A 24,007-nucleotide genomic window follows, 5' to 3' on the forward strand; every position below is an offset into this window, starting at 1 on the left:
CACATTTTTCTTCATATGCGGTGACCAGACACATGCTGCATATTCTAACTGGGGTCTTATTAAGGTACATAATATCTTCTTCATCATTCCTTCATCTAGGTAGTGGAATGCAAGGCCAATATTTTGAAGCATGTTATATGTTTTCCAAAAAAATCTTGTTAATGTGTTTCTCCGGTGACAAGGTGTTTTGCACAGTTACTCCTAAGTCTTTCTCTTCATTGGTCTCTTTAATTTTCTCATCACCCAGCCTGTAATCCCTGTTTGGTCTGTATCTACTTCTTCCCATTTTCATAACATGGGTCTTGTCTATATTAAATTCCATCTGCCACTCCTTACTCCACTCATATATTTTATCAAGATCTTCCTGTAACTTGTTACAATCTTCCACATTCTTTACTCTCCTCATAATTTTAGTATTGTCCGCAAACATGTTCATGTAACTGTCAATTCCTACTGGCATATCATTAACATAAATCAAAAACATGATGGGACCCAGCACTGACCCTTGTGGAACTCCACTGGTTACCTTCTTCCACTCAGACTTCCTTCCTCTCACCACTGTTCTCATTTCTCTTCCCATTAAGTAATTTTCCATCCATTTTGCTAGTTTATCATTTACTCCTCCAATCTTCTTTAGTTTCCACATCAGTCTATTGTGTGGTACTTTATCAAAGGCCTTTCTCAAGTCCAGGTAGATAGCATCCACCCATCCCTCTCTATGTTGTAGTATGTCAGTCACTCTTGAATAAAAACATAATAAATTGGATACACGATCTTCCTTTTCTGAAACCAAACTGTCTTTCACTCAGAATGTTTTCACTTTCTAGATACTCACTCCACTTAGCTTTAATTACTTCTTCACATACCTTGCACAATATACTAGTCAACGATACTGGTCTATAATTTAGCGGTTCCATTCTACTACCATTCTTATATATAGGCACAATGTCAGCTCTTTTCCACTCTTTCGGGACTAATCCTGTTCGTATGGAGGTTTCCACAATATCAAATACGGGGTTCAACAATTGATCCTTACATTCATTTAGCAACCTCCCAGATATGCCATCAGGCCCCATTGATTTATTAATATCCAGATTGCTTATAATTATCCTTACATCTTCCTTAGTAACCATGATGTCCTGCATTTGCTTTATTTCCGTAGGCCTTCCTCCCATAAAATGCTCCTCCTTTGTAAACACTTTGCAAAAGTTGTCGTTCAAAATTTCAGCTATATCTTCAGCATCCTCATATACTTCTTCCCCATTTTTTTTTTTCTTTTCTATTGCCTCCCTTGTATTTAGTTTTCCATTTATGAATTTGTAAAACATTTTTGGGTCACTATCACAGTTTTCCACCACCCTCTGTTCATATTCCTTCTGTACTGTTCTCCTTACTTCAACATATCTATTCCTTGCTGTTTTGTAAACTTCTCTTGATAATACATCACTGTTTTTCTTAGGTTTCTTCCATGCCTTTTCTTTGTTCTTTTTGCTTCTTCACAATTTCTATTAAACCACTGTTTATTATTTAAAGTCCTCTTTCTGTGATATGGCACAAACTTTTTCACAGCAGAGTTATACAAATCCATAAATTTATCGTATTTCAATTGCATATCCCTTTCCTGGTATACCACGGACCAGTCAATTTCATTAAAGAACTCCCTTATATGGTTATAATTTGCCCTAATATAATTTAATTTTTCCTCCCTGCGTTCCACAATCTTATTCGTGCTTAATTCCGTATCCAGCTCAAAGCTTAGGACATCATGATCGCTTTTCCCCAAGGGACATTCATGTTCAATTTCCTCTTTTAGAGAGGTGCCCCTGGTAAATACCAAATCCAACCTTGCTGCAACATCTTGTCCCCTGCACCTTGTTGGTGATCTCACCCAATGTGTCATCAAGTTATTTGTTGCTACCTTTAATAATTCCTCTGCCCACTCACCACCGTTCACTATTTCGTAGTCTTCCCACACTATTTCTTTGCAATTAAAGTCTCCAACTATCATCACTCTATCCTTTCTGATGAGTTCTTGCTTCATTCTGTCTAGAGTATTTCTCATCACCATTTTATACTGTTTCATATTCCCAAGCATTGGTTCTGGGTGGTATGTATACTGTTATAATATTAATGTCCCTCTTGCCATCTGTTATAAACATAATTATCACTCCTCATTTTTCTTACTATAGTTCACCTCCTTCACTATCAGATCTTCCTTAGTAAGAACCATTATACCACCACCTCCCTTATTTTTTCTATCATTTCTCCATACTTTGTAGTGTTTTACAACAAACCAGTCTAGCTTTATTTTGGGCCTTAGCTTTGTTTCCACTACACACATTATGTCCGGTTCGTTATCTCTTAGGTAATCCGTACATTCTAGCCTCTTAGACAGAAATCCATCTATATTCGTGTAAGTCACTTGTATTTCATTCCTAGTCTCATTCTTCCATGTAATGTCTATTCCGTCTGTTTTATCCACCACTTCTTTAGCCTCCCATTTCTCATCCTCCAAAAAAACTTGGTCTTTTCCTCCTCTGTTATTTCGTCATTCCTCTCTTTCACTTCAGTTACAAGCTCTTTAATTTTCATTTGCTCATTCTGTGACATATTTCTTCTTATGTAAATTGTTTTGGTTTCCTCAGAGTCCTTAAGTTTCCAAGCCCTCAACAAGGCCTCAGCTGCCACCTGAGACTTTAATTTCAATTTTAATGGTCTATTCTTGCCTTCCTGAAAAGCTCCCAATCTCACACTTTCTTCTACCTCAACATATAGGTCCTCTTCTTCCACAGAGATCTTGTTCAGTAAAGACTTAATCCTGTCATTTTCCTTATCCCTCCTGTCCTGCCAGTTCCTGTTAGTTTCTTCCCTCAATCCTCTTATGATCACACATTTTTTCTTTTCAGCAATATCTCTCACCACATACTCATTTTCCTTTAGTGCCTTTACCATTTCCCTCTGCGTAATCCCTTTATTTTCCTCTTCCTGCTTTTTTACTATCTCCCTAAATGACCTTTGTACCTCCTGATGTTCATGGTTCACTTCTTTCATCCTGGTATCAATTAGATTAAGGCATTCCTCCTTCCTCAAGTCCCCTTCGGATATTTTTATCTCCATTTCCATGAGTTTAGCCTTCATCATGTGTGTGTGTGTGTGTGTGTGTGTGTGTGTGTGTGTGTGTGTGTGTGTGTGTGTGTGTGTGTGTGTGTGTGTGTGTGTGTGTGTGTGTGTATTTACCTAGTTGTAGTTTTACAGGGCCTGGGCTTTATGCTCGTGTGGCCTCTTCTCCATATCTACACTTATCCAATTTTTCTTAAAAACTATGCACACTCTTTGCTGACACCACTTCCTCACTCAAACTGTTCAAAGTCTCAACACATCTTTGTGGGAAACTAAATTTTTTAACATCTCTCAGACATCTTCCTTTCCTCAGTTTCTTACTATGCGTGTGTGTGTGTGTTTGTGTGTGTGTGTATTCTGCTAATAACTCTACCTTGGATGATTCTGGGCTTTTCCCTCCCTCTGACTATTTCATGCTTTCAATTAAAATTCTTTGTAATGATGTTTTCATGCCCTCGCAGGTCTAAACCCTTTGAAGGCTTATGGACCTGATGGGGTCCCTCCTATTTTTCTCAAAAACTGTGCCTCCATTCTTGCACCTTACCTGGCCAAACTCATACAACTCTGTCTATCGACTTCCACCTTTCCTTCTTGCTGGAAGTTTACCTATATTCAACTTCTTCCTAAAAAGGGTGACCATTCCAATCCCACTAACTACTGCCCTATAGCTCTAATCTCTTGCTTGTCTAGTCTTTGAATTTATCTTCAATAAAAAGCTTCTTAAACATGTCACTTCACAATCTTGTATCTGATCACCAGTATGGCTTCCATCAAGGCTGCTCTACTGGTGATCGATCTCTTGGCTTTCCTTACTGAGTCTCAGTCATCTTCTTTTAGAGATTTTGGCTTTTTGCTGTTTTCTTAGACATTTCAAAAGCTTTTGACAGAGCCTGGCACAACGCTTTGATTTTAAAACTATCCCCCTATGGTTTCTATTCTCCTCTGCAACTTCATCTCAAGTTTCCTCTCCAATTGTTCTATTGTTGCTGTGGTAGACAGCCACTGTTGTTTTAAATGTATTAACAGTGATGTTCCTCAGAGTTCAGTCCTGTCACCCACTCTCTTCCTATTATTCATTTGTGATCTTAAACCAAACTTCTTGCCCTATCCACTCTTAAACTGATGATACCACCCTACACCTTTCCACATCTTTTCAGGGACGACCAACCCTTCAGGAAGTTAACAGTTCCTGCAGAGATGCCACAAAATGCCTGACTTCTGATCTTTCTAAGATTTCTGGTTGAGGCAGAGAAAACGTAGTGTTCAATGCCTCAAAACTTAATTCCTCCATCTATCAACCTGACACAATCTTCCAGACAACTATGCCCTCTGCTTCAATGACACTCAACTGTCCCTTCTACACTGAATATCCTTGGTCTATCCCTTACTTATAATCTAAACTGGAAACTTCACATCTCATTTCTTGCTAAAATAGCTTTTGTGAAGTGAAACATTTTAAGTTGTTTCTGCCAGTTTTTCTTGCTCCTCCAACTGCTAACTCTTTACAAGGGTCTTATCTGCTCATGTATGAAGTATTTTTCATATGTATGGGCATGTTCCACTCACACACTTTTATTAGATAGTGTGAAATCAAAAGCTTTTTGTCTTATCAACTTCTCTTCTCTGACTGAGTATCTTCAGCCTCTTTCTTACTGCTGGAATGTTGCATCTCTTGCTATATTCTACCACTGTTTTCATGCTAATTGCTCCTCTGATTTTGCTAACTGCATGCCTCCCCCTCCTCTTGCAGCCTCGCTTCCTCTCACCCCTATTCTGTCCAACTTTATTGCAACAGTTAACCAGTACTCTCAATCATTCATTCTTTTCTCTAGTAAACTCTGGAACTCCCTGCCTGCTTTTGTATTTCCAACTTCCTATTGACTTAATTTAAGAGGGAGGTTTCAAAAGATTTATCCCTTCCTTTTGGCTAACTCTTTTGGACATGCAAGAAGACTGGCAACTAAGTAGGCATTTCCTCTCTTACATAAATAAAAACCTAGTTGTATATTCCAGGATTTGAGGAGAGCTAATAATGTCCTGTCTCCATATGTGTACTTATCCAAGTTTTCTTTAAAGATTTGTATGTTGGCTATTGTAATGACCTCTTCACTCAAGTCTTTCCAAATATCCACAGTTCTATGTGGAAAACTATTCTTTTGATGCCCTTTACACATGGAGTTTCCAATCTTCTTTTGAGTGCCCTCTAATCCATCTAGTTTCATCCTCTTTCACTAATGCCATGTCTTGCTTGTCTATCTTTTCACTGCAGTTAACCATTTTTACTAGATCTCTTCATTCTTTCTATCTTCCAAAGTTGGCATTCCCATATCCTTCACTCTTTCTTCATCAGTTAGGTCTTTTAGCTGAGCTCAAAATACAATACGTACATATAAAATGTGAAATCCCTGTCACTAAATGTATATATTATTAGTAACCTGCAGTTTTGTTTGCCAGTCATCATATGTGAAGCGGAACATGACCCAGGAAACTCGCACCATCCTGCAGACAGTGAAGCAGCTGTGCACCGGCGGCCGCTGGAGTAACAACTTCACACTTAATCATTTTGTGGATATTATGAAAGGCTCAAAGCTCAAGAAAATCATGGATAATGGTAAGATTGTTTTTTATTGTTTATTAACTTTTGATTTAACTTATTTACTAACATATTTAGTTTTGTGCGTGCATGCATATGTGTGTGTGTGGGCGGGGGCTTGTTTGGGCTACTCCATTTGCAATTGCTGGCCTTACAGATAGGTAAGTGTGATATTGGTGGATTGATCTAATGTTGGCACCACAGTAAGTTTCTGACAGTTAATTTGTAAATAGAATTACTATCTATGGTGAGAGGTTCTGTAATAAAGACTGCTTATACATACATTTATCTATCATTTTTATTGAATAATTAGGACAAAATCTATAGTGATATGAGATTTAATTACATATTGTTTTGTGGGGAAGTCAGGGATAGAAACCATGAAGGCATGGATGTTGCCAGCACAGAAATCATAGCATTCAAACCCCTGTAAGCTCGCTCTCTCTCTCTCTCTCTCTCTCTCTCTCTCTCTCTCTCTCTCTCTCTCTCTCTCTCTCTCTCTCTCTCTCTCTCTCTCTCTCTCTCTCTCTCTCTCTCTCTCTCTCTCTCTCTCTCTCTCTCTCTCTCTCTCTCTCTCTCTCTCTCTCTCTCTCTGTTCTGCTAATATAATAGATTTTGTGTAACTATTATGTTTTGTTATTCCATTGCATTGGGAAACTGATAATCAATCTTGTTTTCTCAAGGACATGTTCATTGCTTTAGAAGTTGATTTTCAATATTGTTTTCTTGAAAGTATAATGATCTGTCTGGAAGCTGATTTTCATTTTTATTTTCTTGACACAATCATTTGTGCAGAAGCTGATTTTTCAATTTTGTTTACTCCAGGACATGATCGCCTATCCCTGCATGGTATTGGAAAAGACTTTGGCCGCTCTGATATAGAGAGACTCTTTCGACGGTTGGTACTTGAGGGCTACCTGCAGGAAGATTTAGTTGTCAACAGAGATGATATGACATTTGCTTACTTGCGGCCTGGACAGAAATGTGATAGGTTCCTCAACAATTCTAGTACCACAGTAAGTTATCTGTGTTAGCAAGTTAAGAACATAAAAGAGGGAAGCTGCAAGAGGCTGCCAGACCTACATGTGACAGTCCCTGTATGATTAAAGCTACTTAATTTCATCTATCATCCCCATCCATAAATTTATCTAATCTTCTTTTAATGCTCCATATTGACTCAGCCCTGACTACATGACCACTGAGTCCATTTCACTTATCAACCACTCTGAAAACCAGTTTCTTCCTTCTCTCCTAAACCTGAATTTTTTAAGCTTTGACACATTATTTTTGGTTCTGTCCACACTACTGATCCTAAGAACTTCATTTATGTCCCCTTTGTTAAAACCCTTATACCACTTAACCCCTTCAATACGGTGACGCCTATGTAGGCGTCATGAAGCCCCAGTAGCATATACGGTGACACCTACGTAGGCGTCATATTTCTTTTCTGAGCTTTCTTCAGTTCAGTTGTCCCGTATAGTGTGTTGGATACCAACTATACATGCCGTATGCTGTCCTTGAAATCCTAGTGCTCCTCCCACTATCCTTGCCTCTACATGCATCCCGCCTTGTGTCTAAAATTCCCCAATGGCATAGACTGTTCCCATCTCTCTCTCTCTCTCTCTCTCTCTCTCTCTCTCTCTCTCTCTCTCTCTCTCTCTCTCTCTCTCTCTCTCTCTCTCTCTCTCTCTCTCTCTCTCTCTCTCTCTCTCTCTTCCTCCTCCCCATCTTCCTTCCCTCCCTCCCCTCTCCCTCTCGAAGATAAGTTACATCGTCCCGCCTTGTAACATTCGTGAACACACACACACACACACACACACACACACACACACACACACACACACACACACACACACACACACACACACACACACACGGCCCGGTAGCTCAGTGGTTAGAGCGCTGGCTTCACAAGCCAGATGACCGGGTTCGATTCCCCGGCCGGGTGGAGATATTTGGGTGTGTCTCCTTTCACGTGTAGCCCCTGTTCACCTAGCAGTGAGTAGGTACGGGATGTAAATCGAGGAGTTGTGACCTTGTTGTCCCGGTGTGTGGTGTGTGCCTGTGGTGTGTGACCTATCCCAAGATCGGAAATAATGAGCACTGAGCTCGTTCCGTAGGGTAACGTCTGGCTGTCTCGTCAGAGACTGCAGCAGATCAAACGGTGAATTACACACACACACACACACACACACACACACACACACACACACACACACACACACACACACACACACACACACACAGATATATGGCCCGGTAGCTCAGTGGTTAGAGCGCTGGCTTCACAAGCCAGAGGACCGGGGTTCGATTCCCCGGCCGGGTGGAAATATTTGGGTGTGTCTCCTTTCACGTGTAGCCCCTGTTCACCTAGCAGTGAGTAGGTACGGGATGTAAATCAAGGAGTTGTGACCTTGTTGTCCCGGTGTGTGGTGTGTGCCTGGTCTCAGACCTATCCCAAGATCGGAAATAATGAGCTCTGAGCTCGTTCCGTAGGGTAACGTCTGGCTGTCTCGTCATAGATTGCAGCAGATCAAACAGTGAATTACACACACACACACACACACACACACACACACACACACACACACACACACACACACACACACACACACACACGGCCCAGTAGCTCAGTGGTTAGAGCGCTGGCTTCACAAGCCAGAGGACCAGGGTTCGATTCCCCGGCCGGGTGGAGATATTTGGGTGTGTCTCCTTTCACGTGTAGCCCCTGTTCACCTAGCAGTGAGTAGGCACGGGATGTAAATCGAGGAGTTGTGACCTTGTTGTCCCGGTGTGTGGTGTGTGCCTGGTCTCAGACCTATCCCAAGATCGGAAATAATGAGCTCTGAGCTCGTTCCGTAGGGTAACGTCTGGCTGTCTCGTCAGAGCCTGCAGCAGATCAAACAGTGAATTACACACACACACACACACACACACACACACACACACACACACACACACACACACACACACACACACACACACACACACACACGGCCCGGTAGCTCAGTGGTTAAAGCGCTGGCTTCACAAGCCAGAGGACCAGGGTTCGATTCCCCGGCCGGGTGGAGATATTTGGGTGTGTCTCCTTTCACGTGTAGCCCCTGTTCACCTAGCAGTGAGTAGGTACGGGATGTAAATCGAGGAGTTGTGACCTTGTTGTCCCGGTGTGTGGTGTGTGCCTGGTCTGAGACCTATCCCAAGATCGGAAATAATGAGCTCTGAGCTCGTTCCGTAGGGTAACGTCTGGCTGTCTCGTCAGAGCCTGCAGCAGATCAAACAGTGAATTACATACACACACACACACACACACACACACACACACACACACACACACACACACACACACACACACACACACACACACACACACACACACACACTTGTTTGCGGATGATACGAAACTGTGCAGAGTTATAAAGCAAAAGGAGGATTGTGAAATACTGCAAGAAGACCTAAATAAGATCTGGGAATGGAGTAAGAAGTGGGAAATGGAATTCAATGTGAACAAAAGCCACGTCATGGAAATGGGAAAGAGTGAAAACGACCTGTGGGAATCTATAAGATGGGAGATGGAGTAGAACTGGAGAAAGTCAAAAGGAAAAGGACTTAGGAGTGACGATGGAAGAAAACAATCAACCAGTAAGCCATATTGATAGAATTTTTAGAGAAACATATAATTTGCTGAGGAATATTGGAGTAGCATTTCACTACATGGACAAAGAAATGATGAAGAAATTGATAAATACTATAATAAGACCCAGATTGGAATATGCAGGAGTAGTGTGGACCCCTCATAAAAAGAAACACATAAGGAAATTGGAGAGGCTACAAAAAATGGCTACAAGAATGGTTCCAGAACTTGAAGGGATGACATATGAGGAGAGACTAAAGGCTATGGATCTACCAACCTTGGAACAGAGAATGGAGAGAGGAGACCTGATACAAGTCTATAAATTGATCAACGGAATGGACCAAGTGGATAATGAGAAACTGATCCTAAGAGAAGAATATGACACCCGAAGCACAAGATCGCATAGTAAAAAGCTGAGAAAGGGAAGATGTCTGAGAGATATTAAAAAATATAGTTTCCCGCAGAGATGTATTGAGACGTGGAACAGTTTAGATGAAGAAGTAGTGTCTGCAACGAGTGTGCACACTTTTAAAGTAAGATTGGATAAGTGTAGATATGGAGATGGGGCCACACGAGCATAAAGCCCAGGCCCTGTAAAACTACAACTAGGTAAATAGGTAAATACACACACACACACACACACACATAGAATTGGAAAGTTCACAAGAGAAGGTATGAGGCCAATAAGAATCAAACTTAAGTCACAAAAGGATGTAGATGAATTGGTGGAGAAGTCATGGAGGCTAGCCCAGCAGGAAACAACAAGGAAGATTTGGTTGAGAAGAGATCTCGGTGAAAAGGAAAGAGAAATGTTAAATGAGTTGAGAAAGGAGGCTTTGAAAAAAATGAAGAGAGGACAGAAGAGGAGAAGAAAGAGTTTTCTGGAGAATCTTGGATATGAGACTGAGGAAGTGGTTCATAACCCAGAAAAGTACAGCAAGAAAGGACTAAAGAAACTTACGTATGAGCGGAATGTAATGTATTCCAACATAAATGGAGTGATATCGGGATTTTAGAACTCAACGATTACTTGAGGGACAAGAACCCAGATATTGTGGGTCTTACTGAAACAAAACTGAGAGAGGAGAAGACCTGATGATGGTTGGAGAAGGAAATATAATGTTTGGAAAAGAAATAGAGTAGGTAAGATGGGAGGAGGAGTGATGTTGCTGGTTAAAAAGATATAAAGGTGGATCAAGTGAAAGAAGGTATGGGAAAGGCAGAAGTGCTAAAGATCAGAGCAGAAACTAATGAAGGAAAAAGAGGCACTACATAGTGGTGTACGTACCACCTAAGACAAATGCATGGTCAGTACAGGAATATGAAGAAATGATAAGTGATACAGGAACATGTCTGGAAGAAATGTTGGGTGGCTGTGAACGAACTATAATGATGGGAGATTTTAATTGTAAAGAGGTGTGTTGGGAGGACTGGTCAATGGAAGGATCAGAGACAACATGGGGAAATACACTATTGACACTGGCAATGGAAAATGTGTTAACTCAGTGGGTCAAAGAAGATACTAGGTTTGGAGGAGAGGGAGCATCGTCAAGACTGGACTTGGTCTTTAGTACAGAGCCAATGGTCATTGAGGAGATGAGGGTGCCCTTTAGCAAAGAGTGATCATGCAGTTTTGGAGTTCAAGGTGATATATGAAGAGAAATCTAGAAGAAATGAAGAATATAAAGTGGGAAGATGGAATTATGCCAAGACAGATTTTGGAAACCTAAAGAAATTCTTTCAAGAGACAAATTGGATGAAATTCAAGAGTGCTAAGGAGCAAATGAAAAGTGGAAGGAATTTATAAAAATATACAAAGAAGGTGAGAAAAATTTGTACCAATAAGACAACATAGAGAAGTTGGAAAGCAGGACTGGTTTAACGATAGATGTGAAAAGGCTAGAACAAGAAAAGAGGATGCATGGAAGAGGTGGAGAAGGAAAAGACGGATTAAGCAGTGGGAAAGTTACAAAAGAGCAAGAAATGAATATGTGTTGATTAGAAGAAGAAGAAAGAAACAAGAAAAGGATATAATTGATAAATGTAAAGACCAACCAAGGCTTTTTACAGACATGTGAACAACAACATCAAAAATAGAAAGTATTGAAAGTTTAGAAGTAAATGGAGTATGCAGTGAAGATCCCAGGAAATGGCAGAGGCTATGAATGGATGCTTTCGGAAGGTATTCACAAAGGAGACTGCTTTTGACAAACCACTGGTAATGGAACAGAAAGGGATTATGAAGGAGTTTCAAGTAACTGTGGAGGAGATCAAGAATATGATGGGGAGTTTAGAAGTGAGAAAAGCTGTGGGACCTGATGGGGTATCAGGATGGATTTTAAGAGAATGCAGGGAGCAACTGGCAGAAAAAGTTTGTGAAGTAATTGATGCCTCATTAAGGGAAGGTGTAGTGCCCCAAGACTGGAAAAGAGCTAACATTGTCCCAATCTATAAATCAGGTAACAAAGAGACCCATTGAACTATAGACCAGTGTCACTTACAAGTGTGGTAGCTAAGATGTGTGAGAGGGTGGTGAAGAATAGATGGACAGACTTCTTGGAGAAAAATGACATACTTTGTGAGTGTCAATTTGGTTTTAGAAAAGGGCGTTCATGCACGACAAACCTGATATGTTACTATTCGAGGGTGATAGATGTAATACAGGAAAGAGATGGTTGGGCTGATGGAATATATCTGGATTTAAAAAAGGCCTTTGATAAGGTACCACACGGAGACTGATCTGGAAACTTGAAATGGTAGGAGGAGTGCATGGCAGTTTACTAAAATGGATGGAAGACTTTTTGGTAGGAAGAGAAATGAGAACAATAATTAAGGACAGACCATCAGAATGGGGCTTGGTGGAGAGTGGAGTTCCACAGGGATCAGTGTTGGCACCAGTAATGTTTGCGGTCTACATAAATGACATGGTGGATGGGGTGTCCAGTTATGTGAGCCTATTTGCAGGCGATGCAAAATTGTTAAGAAAAGTGAGATGTGACAAAGATTGCGAACTACTCCAGGAAGACTTGGACAGAATATGGAAATGGAGCTGTACATGGCAAATGGAGTTCAACACGACAAAATGCAAGAAAATAGAGTTTGGCAAGAGTGAAAGAAGAATCAGGAGTATGTACAAGATAGGAAATGAAGACATAAAACCAGTCATGAAGAAAAAGACCTTGGGGTGACAATTACCAATGACCTATCGCCAGAGAGACATATAAACAAAATAATTGGAGAAGTATTGAACTTATTGAGGAACATAAGAGTGGCGTTCGTATATTTAGATGAAGAAATGATGAAGAAAATAATTACTGCAATGATAAGACCGAGGCTTGAATATGCAACAATACAGTGGGCTCGAACTTAAAGAAACACATAAGGAAACTAGAGAAAGTACAGAGGGCTGCAACAAAATGGTGCCTGACTTAAGAGATTTGACTTATGAAGACAGACTGAAAAGAATGCAACTTCCGACCCTGGAAAACAGAAGAGAAAGGGAGACCTGATAGCAATATACAGAGTGATGATTGGCATGGAAAAATGGATAGGGAAGATCTGTGTATGTGGAATGAAAGAATGTCGAGAGGGCATGGGAAAAAACTAAAATGGCCACTTATAGGAGAGATGTGAAAAATATAGCTTCCCTCATAGAAGGGTGGAAGCATGGAATAGTTTAGGCGTGGAAGTGGTCAACGCAAGGAATATTCATGATTTTAAGAAAAAGCTGGACATTAATAGATATGGAGACGGGACAACACGAGCATAGCTCTTTTCCGTATGTTACAATTAGGTAAATACAATTAGGTAAATACACACACACACACACACACACACACACACACACACACACACACACACACACACACACACACACACACACACACAAAACAACAAATTTTCTAATCTCTCTCTCTCTCTCTCTCTCTCTCTCTCTCTCTCTCTCTCTCTCTCTCTCTCTCTCTCTCTCTCTCTCTCTCTCTCTCTCTCTCTCTCTCTCTCTCTCTCGAAGAGAGAAGCGTCCACTTTCCTCTTCGAAGACGATATAGTAACTAAAAAATAGCAGCATAATACACAAAGACGACAAGTATGACAAGCTTGCACGAGTTTCCAGGCTCGGCGGCTACCACCCGTATATCATACAAGCGGGCTTTTTTAAAATCCGGCGCGAAGGGGTTAAATACTTCTGCCAGGTCTCCTCTTAACTTACGTCTCTAAGGAATGCAGATTGAGTTTCTTCAGTCTCACTTCATAAGGAATATCCCTCATCTCCTATATCTTTTTAGACATCCTTTTTTACACTGATTCCAATAGAGTTTTATCCTTCCTATGTGGGAACCAGAATTGTACTACATAGTCAAGATGTGGTCTCACCAGCACTAAGTATACTTTTAGTATTACTTTGGGACTTCTGCTTTTAACACTTCTAAAAATGAATCCTAGTACCCTGTTCGCCTTATTTCTAGCCTCAGTAGATTGTTTTCTTTGATCGAAATTGAAGTTGACTATGACTCCTAAATCTTTTTCGTACTAGGAACTTCATAGTTCCTTGGTATATATCGTTTACCTATTATGTGAATTATCTCTACCTGCACTCAGTACCTTGCACTTTTTGATATTGAATTGCATTTGCCATTTATCTGTCCATTCTTTCATCCTATCCAAAACTGCCTGCAAGACAATGGCATCAAAATCTGACCTAATTAATCTACCTATCTTCTTTTCATCTGCAAATTTACTAATATCACTATTAATTCCACTATTCAAGTCATTAATGTATATTAAGAATAACAATGGCCCTAAAATTGAACCCTGTGGCACCCGACTAATTACTTGACCCCACCATGCTTTAATGCAGCCTAATATTCTACCCTTTATCCCATGCACTGTAACCTTTCTCAAGAGCCTCTGGTGTGGTACCTTGTTAAAGACTTTACTGAAATCTAAGTATAGGAAGTCATAATTATCACCATTATCTGCCACCTCATAAATCTTACTATAGTAAGCTCCGCACTTGGCGAATTAATTAGTCTGGCGAAACTACTGCCAAATGTGAATTTCGCCAAGCACGAGTCCTTTTTACCATATAAATTATCCCAAAAATGCCTCAATCAGTCTTTGGTCATTGCCAAAGTCCCTCTTTTAACCTCTAAAATACCATCTTTCAAGCTGAAATAAAATCTTTTGTCTTCACATATTAGAACACATGTACAAAACAGACCAATAAACAATAAATAAAGGTAATAAGACATGATATAAAGGCTGTAACTCCCGCTTTTTCCACCCGTTTCCCTCGCCTACTTTTGTCCTTGCCGTCATCACCATTGTTCTTATCCCCACTGGTACCACCTGTTGTGGTGGTAGAGGCCATGTTGGCAGTAAATCGCCAGAATTCGTTCCCACGCTAGCAGAACAGAAGGTAGCAGAAACAAAATGGATGAAGGGGACTCTCACACTGCGTTTTGATAAGTTTAGAGAGAGGTCTGATGTCACCGGGGAGCCGCGTGGTTCGTCATGTGGCTGCCAAGTTTGAATTCAAATCACCAAGCGTGCATTCGGTGGTCCGTGGCCATCCTACTGCCAAAAGTGAATTTCGCCAAGCTGAGATTCGCCAAGTGCAGGGGCTTACTGGTATAAAAATTCAACAAATTTGTAAGGCACGACTTTTCCTTCGTAAAGCCATATTGTGAGTGATTTATCAAACTGTGTTTGTCTAGGTATTCCCTAATGTTTTTAGCTATTATTGATTCCACTAATTTACCCTCAATTGAAGTTAAGCTGACAGGCCTGTAATTGGACATTAGGGTTTTATCTCCCTTCTTAGCTTTTCTCCTCATTATCAATATCTTACCTGACTCCAGTGACACCTAAAAAACACTGCTAATGGCTCACTGATGACCTCCTTACTTTCCTTAGTACCCTTGGGTATATTTCATCAGGCCCTGGTGACTTGGATTTCTTTAGTCTATCTATCTCCTGTTCTACCATCTCCTTAGTATGAATATGAATATGAATATCTCTCAACTTTTCACTATCATGTGCCCTAAAAATCTATTCACTATCTGGGATATCTTGTGTGTTCTCTTGGGTGAAGACGGTTAAAAAATATTCATTCATACTTTTACTAACCTCTTCCCCAGAACTAACCATCTCCCCATTAGCTGTCTTTAAAGGACCTATTTCCTCTCTGATTTTTGTCTTACATAACTGAAAAATTCCTTGGGATCTGTCTTTGCTTGGCTGGGTACCCTCAATTCATATTCTCTTTTAGCTTTCATTGTTAACCTCTTAACTGTTCTTACTAATTCATTGTATAGTGGGCTTAAAACCTCATCTCGTGCCTTTAGTCTCATATATATATTCCTCTTCTGTCTTATGCATTGTTTTAATCTGTCATCCACTTAGGGTTGTTGCTATGTGGTTTTATTGTTTTATATAGAATGTTAGCTATTTGACCCCTATGTAATTTATCAAGAAAGTAGCTATACACCTCACCAACCTTCACATGCCCTGGTCCTACCAAACTCATTCCATTCCTCTCAGCCTGACCCGATCCAGATCCCACTACTAGACCCTTTTCACTCTCCCCTTCTCTGGCTTCACACCTCACGTTACCTCTCTGATCCTCCCTTCTTTCTCCTGCCTGTCTCTTTCCAGTCGACTCCTTGTAAATACCCCCTTAAGCCACTGAAATTAATCTTCTTGAAGTCGGATACCTTCCTAGTGCTCTTGTATCTAAAAGCTTCATGCTATTTCAATTTATATCATATTTCATTGTGGTCACTGTTACCAAGCTGGCCACCAACCTCCATCTGCTTAACTGCCTCCTCCCTGTTTGTCAGAATCAAATCTAGAATATTATTTCCCTTTGTGGGGGATCTAAAATCATTTGCTTTAAAAGATTATCCTGAATGACCCTAAGAAATTCTTCTGCTTCCCTGTTACCCACCATCAAGCTCCAATCAACATTCCTATAATTGAAATCCCCTACCACACACACCTCACTGTACCTGGTTTCTCTAGTTATTTCCTCCCACAGTGAAGTGTTTATTTGGTTTGAAACATTAGGTGGCCTGTACACTAAACCCATTACTAATGTTTATAACCCATCCTTAATGTCCACCCATAGAGACTATGTTTTGCTATCTGTCTTAATTCTACTGTGTATACATATTGCAATGTGTCCTTAACGTACAAAGCCACTCCTTCCCTTCTTCTGTTTTCCCTATCCTTAGGAGAAAGTGTATAACCATCAATTTTCACCTCCGGATCAAATGCTTTCCAACCATGAAATCCATATCTAAATTATATTTTGTATCTCAGTTTATTACTGTTTAGAATCTACTTGATCATGAAAATTGTTATGTATTCTAGTTTGGTTTATTTTGCCTCTTTTCTTTGATGACCCTTGAGAGAATGACCACAGCAGAAACTTCTATTTACACATATTTCAGTCATACTATTTATGAAAATCAAATTATGAAGTGAAGAAAGAAGAACATAGAACTCGAACAGCACCCAATACCCTCCCTTTTAATTAGTGCTAATGCTTTTGTGAAATTTGACCTCATAAGGAAATTGTGCCATTACCTAATTACCTGTAAAACTTGGGAGCCATGCTGGGTGATTTTGGTTTCAGTGCAGTTTCATAACCTATTTATTCCAAACAGTTTCATGTCGACATGATTGCGCACACAAGAACTAATCAGGTTGTTGCTGACTCAAGCTCAAAGACCAGTGATGATAGTGAAATTAAGGAAATAGAAAAGAGCTGCTACAAAGATTTACTCAGTGTAGTAAAGGGCATTGCTGCAGCTAAGGGCATCAACTACACCAACGTTATTAACATGACTGCTCTCAGGTAAACCACTTTTGTATTTGTAACAGACAGACATTAAATGTACACATACACTATTAATTCCATTTCTGTTTCTAATAATTATGTATCTTTTTCAGATGCATGTCTATGGAACTACCTGAGAGTGAAGAAGAGATGATGAAAATACCTCATGTGACAAGAGCCAACTATGAGAAATATGGAGAAGCACTCTTGGATGTTACTAAGCGATATGCTGATCAAAAACTTGGTAACTATGAATGTTTTATTTATCTATTACATATAAGGTAATATCTACATGACCACTGTGGTACAGTGGGACCACATGCTCCCTTGAAACTTTGTAATTTCTCGAGTGGTTTAAAGTTACCTACATGTCATCATGGTACCCAGGTTCTAGGTGGTGTTATTATTGCCTTACACCAAAGATGTGCTTGGGTGGTGATATGGGCCCTAATATGGGTACCACTATAAATAAAATTGCCTACACCACTAATGGGTGGAAGCTGAACAGTGCTTCCCATATGGACTCCTCAAGTAGACCTATAGGCACTATAGGCCATAACATAGGAAAAAAATGCTTTCGTGGCCCCTCAAGTGTATGGGTTCGAATCCTGTCCACAGTCTGAGTGTAGAAAGAGCATCCACTTTGGGTGACATTTCCCAAATGTCAAAACCAATCCCTTTATCAGGAGGCACCATCCTAGCCCTAATTAAATAGGGAACCTGGATATCAAAAATATGTACTAAATGTATATACACTTGGCTCTTGATTTAACTGACCCCTATCGCTGAATACCGATCTGAAGAGGCGAATTGATGTCTTTGGTATTCGATACCTTCGCAGGATTGTGGGGTACCACTGGTATGACTTTGTGCCAAATAAGCGATTGCTCCATGAGACTGATTTGAGGCCAATTACCAGCATGGCCCATTAATGCCAACTGCAACTATAGGGGCATGTGGCACGCTATCCGGAAGCCGATTCTGCATATCGGGTTGTCTTCAAAAGGAATAACCCAGCATGGAGGAGGCCTAGGGGATGTCCACAGAACTCATAGTTGCAGCAAGTCAGTGTCTCTTGCTGGGAGTTACTTAGCATGGAAAGGGAGCCTGCATGGAGACTCGCAAGGCATGACCGCCTGGAGTGACGCCATATGGTAGGTGAGGCAACACCCCCTGCAGCGTATGCCCCCATGATTGATTATTTAACCCTTAACGTATGGTGATCGTTTTGGGATGATTGTAACGTTGCATGCGGAGAGGCGGGGATCGTTCCGGGAATCATGATTTTTTCACACTAAATGTTTGAATCTCTTCCCCTCACTATTGGTCCTGGGGCAAGTGGAGGTATCTGGCAACTTTTCTCGCTCGCCTCCTCGAGCCTTGAGACGTATGATCCCTCACAATAGGTCATCTTTTCATATTTCGAGGCAATATCTGGCAACTCCCATGACCAGGAGGGAGGAAACGGTACTCCGAGTGATGTTATGTCAGTGTTACTCTGTAATAACATTTAGGACAATGATGAAAATGAAGACAGTGATTTTTTTATTGAGACAGAAGAAAGTGAAGACTCCAGTAGTGATTTTGATCGCAATCTGGGAGACAGAACAAACCTCACAGCAATGTTCATAAACCTCACGTGCTCCCTTCGAACAATGTGCTGGTGTGTGTCACCCATGGTTGCCTCTACAGGACTGTGCTTGTCGGCCAAGTCACGTGAATCCCGTCGCTAATAAGAGTTGCCAGATTCCAATTATTATAAAATACTTGTAATATGTTTTTTTTTCCTTTTCCTGTTTTGCACATCATTTCATACATCTGAGCTCGCATTTTCATGACATGAAAATGCAAAAGTTCCTACTTTTACATCAAATTCAAATGCCCGAAAGGACAGACAGACAGACAGACAGACAGACAGACAGACAGAGCACTCGCGCAGTGTTATCGGAGCTGGGGGGGTTCTGCCAGGGGTTCGGGGAGAATTTTTTGATATGCAATAACTTTGCACTCAGAGGTCATAACATGTTGAAAACTACATCGTTGTACTCAGAATAACACAAAGAAATATACTTTTATAAGGAAAAAAAATCTATTAGCATTTTTGACAGGTGTGATTTTTCCCCACTGTAACAGACAGAAAGTAAATCAAGTCCCCGTACTTTAAGAGTTAATGGATTTTGGATCTTAACAGACCACAAAATTTTGATGGAAAACTACCCAGCAATATTTTGCAACACTGGTTAGATTTGCCTGGTGTGATACTGACTTTAAAAATGTCAAAACCCTCAAATAACAATAAATATCTTAAATGAGTAAAAATCCTATTGAAATAGATTAGAAAATAATATTATATATACTACTATGTACAGTGGTACTTCGACATATGAATTTAATTTGTTCCGTGGTGATCATTGTATATAAAAAAAATTGTATATCAAATCAATTTTTCCCATAGAAATTAATGGAAATAAAATTAATTCATTCTTATGATATGGATTTACCCCTCCAAAAAATTAACATGCTATAAATACCAACCAAATATAGATTTAATATGAGATAGATACAATGTTTATTGTATGCATGATATAAATTAACTGTATTGCCCAAGATAACAACTTAACCCACAAAACTCGGGACACATCAATAGACGTTCGTCACGCAAGACTTGGGGTATGTTGATAGACGTTTAGGCTTTTTACAGCTGTATTTTGGCTATCTTCTTCACGTTTTCTTTGCTTGTGAGCTCGCAACACGCATCAGGAGTAAACATATGCTCTACGTCAATGTGTCACCAACGATGGATGCTGGGAGCGACAGTGATTTCACTGTGTCCAATTCTGCCACTTCTCCCGCGTGCCTGACTTCTATATCTTGGGTCTCTCGTCATGTTGTGCGGAGACAACTTTTGAATGAGAGTGGTATCAGAACAGGCGACAGGAGAGAGAGAGAGAGAGAGAGAGAGAGAGAGAGAGAGAGAGAGAGGGAGAGGGGATACAAGAGGCCTGTTTTCTATCGCTCTAGCCAAGGCCGCTGAACCCGATTGGACACAAGGCCACGTAAACCGATGATACTACCTCATTCAACCTGTGATATTTTGGTAACCGTGACATCTAGAGACTTCTGGTTTTTTGCATTGCAAAGAGGAAGAGTTGCTTGTGGGCAGAAATTTGTACTCACTCATTTATTGAATTTTTAAGTTTAATCAGTATGTGAATACAAGTTATTTTGTGTGTTTCTCGCCAAACTTTTACTTGAGTTCACAAAACTTAAGAAAAATACACACTGCCGAGGAGCACAGACACATACATGCACAAAGGATGAACAACGATACACAGTTTAATTTAAGACCAAGTCATTATAATGTACACTAATATATGTATATAAGTAACTTTATAATGTTGATGATCTTAAATTTATGAAGGGAGGGAGAGTGGAGCAGGAAATACGCTAGCTGGCAACCTGTGGAATGTAAACAAAGGGCGCATCATTCTGCCGCATACAAAACTTATGTACCACATTTCCATTTTATCCATTGCAGAGTCAAGAGTTCAGGTGGTTCTTTTAGCTTGGAAGGAAGATATGATCTCACCAGCTTTCTTAATAGAGTCTGCTGACTTGAAAATGGTAGACAGTAGATGGAGTTAAGGCATGGTGGGAAGCAATGCTATTAGTTTTCTCGCCTCTCGTGTCTGTGAATAATATCCAGCTTGACTTTGAGAGTAAGAGACTTCCTGGTCTTCTTAGCAACGCTAGGCGACATTGCAGGGCGTTTTTGGTGGCATATAGAGTGAGGGAAGACAAGCTGCTGCTGACACTGTTATTGTTTTGAACTAGGGGAGTGAGTGGTGCACGTTTTGTCCACAAAAGGCATTGGTGTATTCAAAAGCCTGTCAGCTTGCGTGATATGGCGGGGCTTTCAAACTTGGAAAAAATTACCTGGATAAAATTTCGTTAAAGTGAGTTTGGTGTTCATTAAACGGGCAGATAGTAGTAAAGGAAGCCTTCATTGTAGCAAAATTTCATTGTGTGAACCTTCATTAAGAGGGGGTTGCCTGTATATGAAATTTTTCATCGTATATAAAAAAAATCGTATGTTTGGCCGATTGTATCTCAAGGTATTACTGTATATCATAAAATCATTAAAGAAAAATAATTGTTCTAAGCTTGAAGGGAGCAAATGTAGAGGCTTATGGTAACATGTGTAACGTGGTGCAATCACCATGTCAACGCACCATGTTAACACTGGTCCAGCCACCTACATCTCAGTCTGCACTTGTCTCTCAAGGAACAGGCGTATGTACACCCTCTGTCCGCTGTTGTTTAGATTCTGGTGTTTGTTTTCTGCTAAGATGCCTCCCAAACAGGAAAAACGTAAATGAGTGAATTTAACCGTTATTTCAGTTGTTCAACTAATTATATTACTGTATAGTACTTATACTGTACTAATTGGTGTTACAAAATGGTAATTTTATTGTGTGCTAGTATTTATCATTTGTAAATATTTTCAAGCAATGAACCATTTTTCCCCCTTTCAATCTGTTAAATTGAAGGCTGAGTGTGTGTATTTACCTAGTTGTATTGTACAGTGTTCGAGCAAGGCTCATAGTGTCCTGTCTCCATATCTCCATTTTTCTAGTTTTTCTTTAATGTTATGCACACTATGTGCTGTGACAATTCCATTATGCAATGCATTCCATTTTTCCACAGTTCTGTGTGGAAAACTGTGTTTTCCAATATCCTTCACACACTGCCTCATCCTGGTCTCCTTTTCATGCCCTTTTGTCCTTCCTTCTTCTTCCGTTAACAGCACCAGGTCTTCTTTGTCTATCGTTTCAATATCATTTACTATCTTATACATTGTTATTAGGTCCCTGCGTTCTCTTCTATCTTATAAGGTTGGCAGTCCCATTTCCTTCAGTCGTTCTTCATATGTGAGGTCCTTTAATTCCGCTTTACTATTTATAAATTTTCAATTTTTTAAATCTTAAATTGCCTTATAGTGGACTGACGTAACTACAAGTTTGACGTAACTCGAGACCGACGTAACCCGGGACTTTACTGTATATGTATATATATATATATATATATATATATATATATATATATATATATATATATATATATATATAGATATAGATAGATATACAGTAATACTCCGCTTAACGAACAGGATAAGGGGTGTCAAAGCTGTTCGTAGAGCGGAAATTTGTTAAGTGGACGTCATTTTGCCATAGGAAATAATGGAAATAGGGGGGATGCGTTCTGGGCTGGTCTCCAACATACCACATGGGTTAAAAAAGAAAAAAAAAAAAAAAAAAAAAAAAAAAAATATATATATATATATATATAAATATATATATATATATATATATATATATATATATATATATATATATATATAGTCATACCTCGCCCAACACGACAGTTACGTTCCTGAGCTTGTCGTGTACGGCGAGATTCGTGTTCGGCGAATAATTGGCCCTATGGGAAAATGGGGGTTACGTTCCCAGATCCTCCCCCCAAAAAAAATTTTTTCACCAAAAGGCTGAAAAAAAAAAAATAAATGAAATACCAAGCACATATTTTATTTAATTTTAGTATTAGTACCTTTAGTTTATTTGCTGGTTGGAGAGGGCTTGAAATATGAAGTGATGGGCCTCTGACTGGCAGATGCTTCCATATGGCGTAAGGTCTCCTTGTAGGGCAAAAGAAGCTCCTCAACACCCCTCTTGAACTTAATGCACACTTTGCCTGATTTTGTCCAGCGCCTTGTAAATTGTGCGGACAGACACCTTGTGCAGCCCAAACTTCTTGGCAGCTTCGGTCCACCCCAGGCCTCCTTCGACACTCATAATCATCTCCAAAACTCCCTGCAATGTCGCTTAGCGTTGCTAAGAAGACCAGGAAGTCTCTTACTCTCGAAGTGAAGCTGGATATTTATCATAGACACGAGAGAAGCGAGAAAACTAATAGCATTGCTCGCCACCATCTTGACTCCATCTACTGTCTCTACTATTTTCAAGTCAGCAGACTCTATTAAGAAGGCTGATGAGACTGTATCTTCCTTGCAAGTTAAAAGAACCACCTGAACTCGTGACTCTACAATGGATAAAATGGAAAGCCTTGTGGAAATGTGGTGCATAAGTTTTGTATGTGATACAATGATGCGCCCTTTGTTTACATTCCACAGGTTGCCGGTTAGTGTCTTTCCCATTTCACTGTTTCATCAACATTATAGAGTTACGTACATACATACATTAGTGTACATTATAATGACTTAAATTAAACAGCCTAAATGTTTAACTTCATAATTTTTACTTTCATTAAGCCTTTCACTGTACTATGATGCACTCTTGCTTTATTAATGGAAGTTCAAGTCAGGGGTTAAACTTGTTATAATCAGTTCGCTTAACGAAATTTCGCTTAACGAAGGTTTTTTTTTAGGAAGGTAACCCCTTCGTTAAACAGGGATTACCTGTATTTCGTGGGTACCTTTGGAGCATAACTCATTATAAATTATAGGTTTGTGGTCCTTATCTATTTATCCTATTCTATAATTTTTTTTTTATTTAGTGGTACTGACTGATCAGGCTAAAGCAGACATGATGGAAGAAGATTCATCCTTGGGTCTGGATGACAGCACCAGCTGGATGAGTGGCATCAGTGCACCCAGCCCAGGCACTTCTCACTTCAGTAATGGAAGCGCACGAGGAGGGTTCATGCGTGGGTAAGAAATCTATTGCTTTGGTTACTGTCCTCTCGGGACATCTTGACAGATGATATACGATTTGTGTGATGTTATGTGTTCTCAATTGCT

The 24,007-nt window shown here is 40.0% G+C and overlaps 1 protein-coding gene across 3 annotated transcripts in view; it reads left to right on the plus strand.

Annotated features, from left to right (window-relative positions):
- Positions 1 to 24,007, plus strand: part of LOC123505562 (Bloom syndrome protein homolog) — a 99,535-nt gene that overhangs the window by 73,233 nt on the left and 2,295 nt on the right. For all 3 annotated transcript variants that reach the window (XM_045257028.1, XM_045257029.1, XM_045257030.1), the window contains 5 exons: positions 5,575 to 5,731; positions 6,539 to 6,729; positions 17,018 to 17,208; positions 17,304 to 17,434; positions 23,764 to 23,917. In XM_045257028.1, the coding sequence (XP_045112963.1) occupies positions 5,575 to 5,731; positions 6,539 to 6,729; positions 17,018 to 17,208; positions 17,304 to 17,434; positions 23,764 to 23,917 (824 nt within the window). The remainder of the gene's footprint in view (positions 1 to 5,574; positions 5,732 to 6,538; positions 6,730 to 17,017; positions 17,209 to 17,303; positions 17,435 to 23,763; positions 23,918 to 24,007) is intronic.

Source organism: Portunus trituberculatus, chromosome 18, assembly GCF_017591435.1.
Source record: "Portunus trituberculatus isolate SZX2019 chromosome 18, ASM1759143v1, whole genome shotgun sequence".
Classification (NCBI taxonomy): domain Eukaryota; kingdom Metazoa; phylum Arthropoda; class Malacostraca; order Decapoda; family Portunidae; genus Portunus; species Portunus trituberculatus.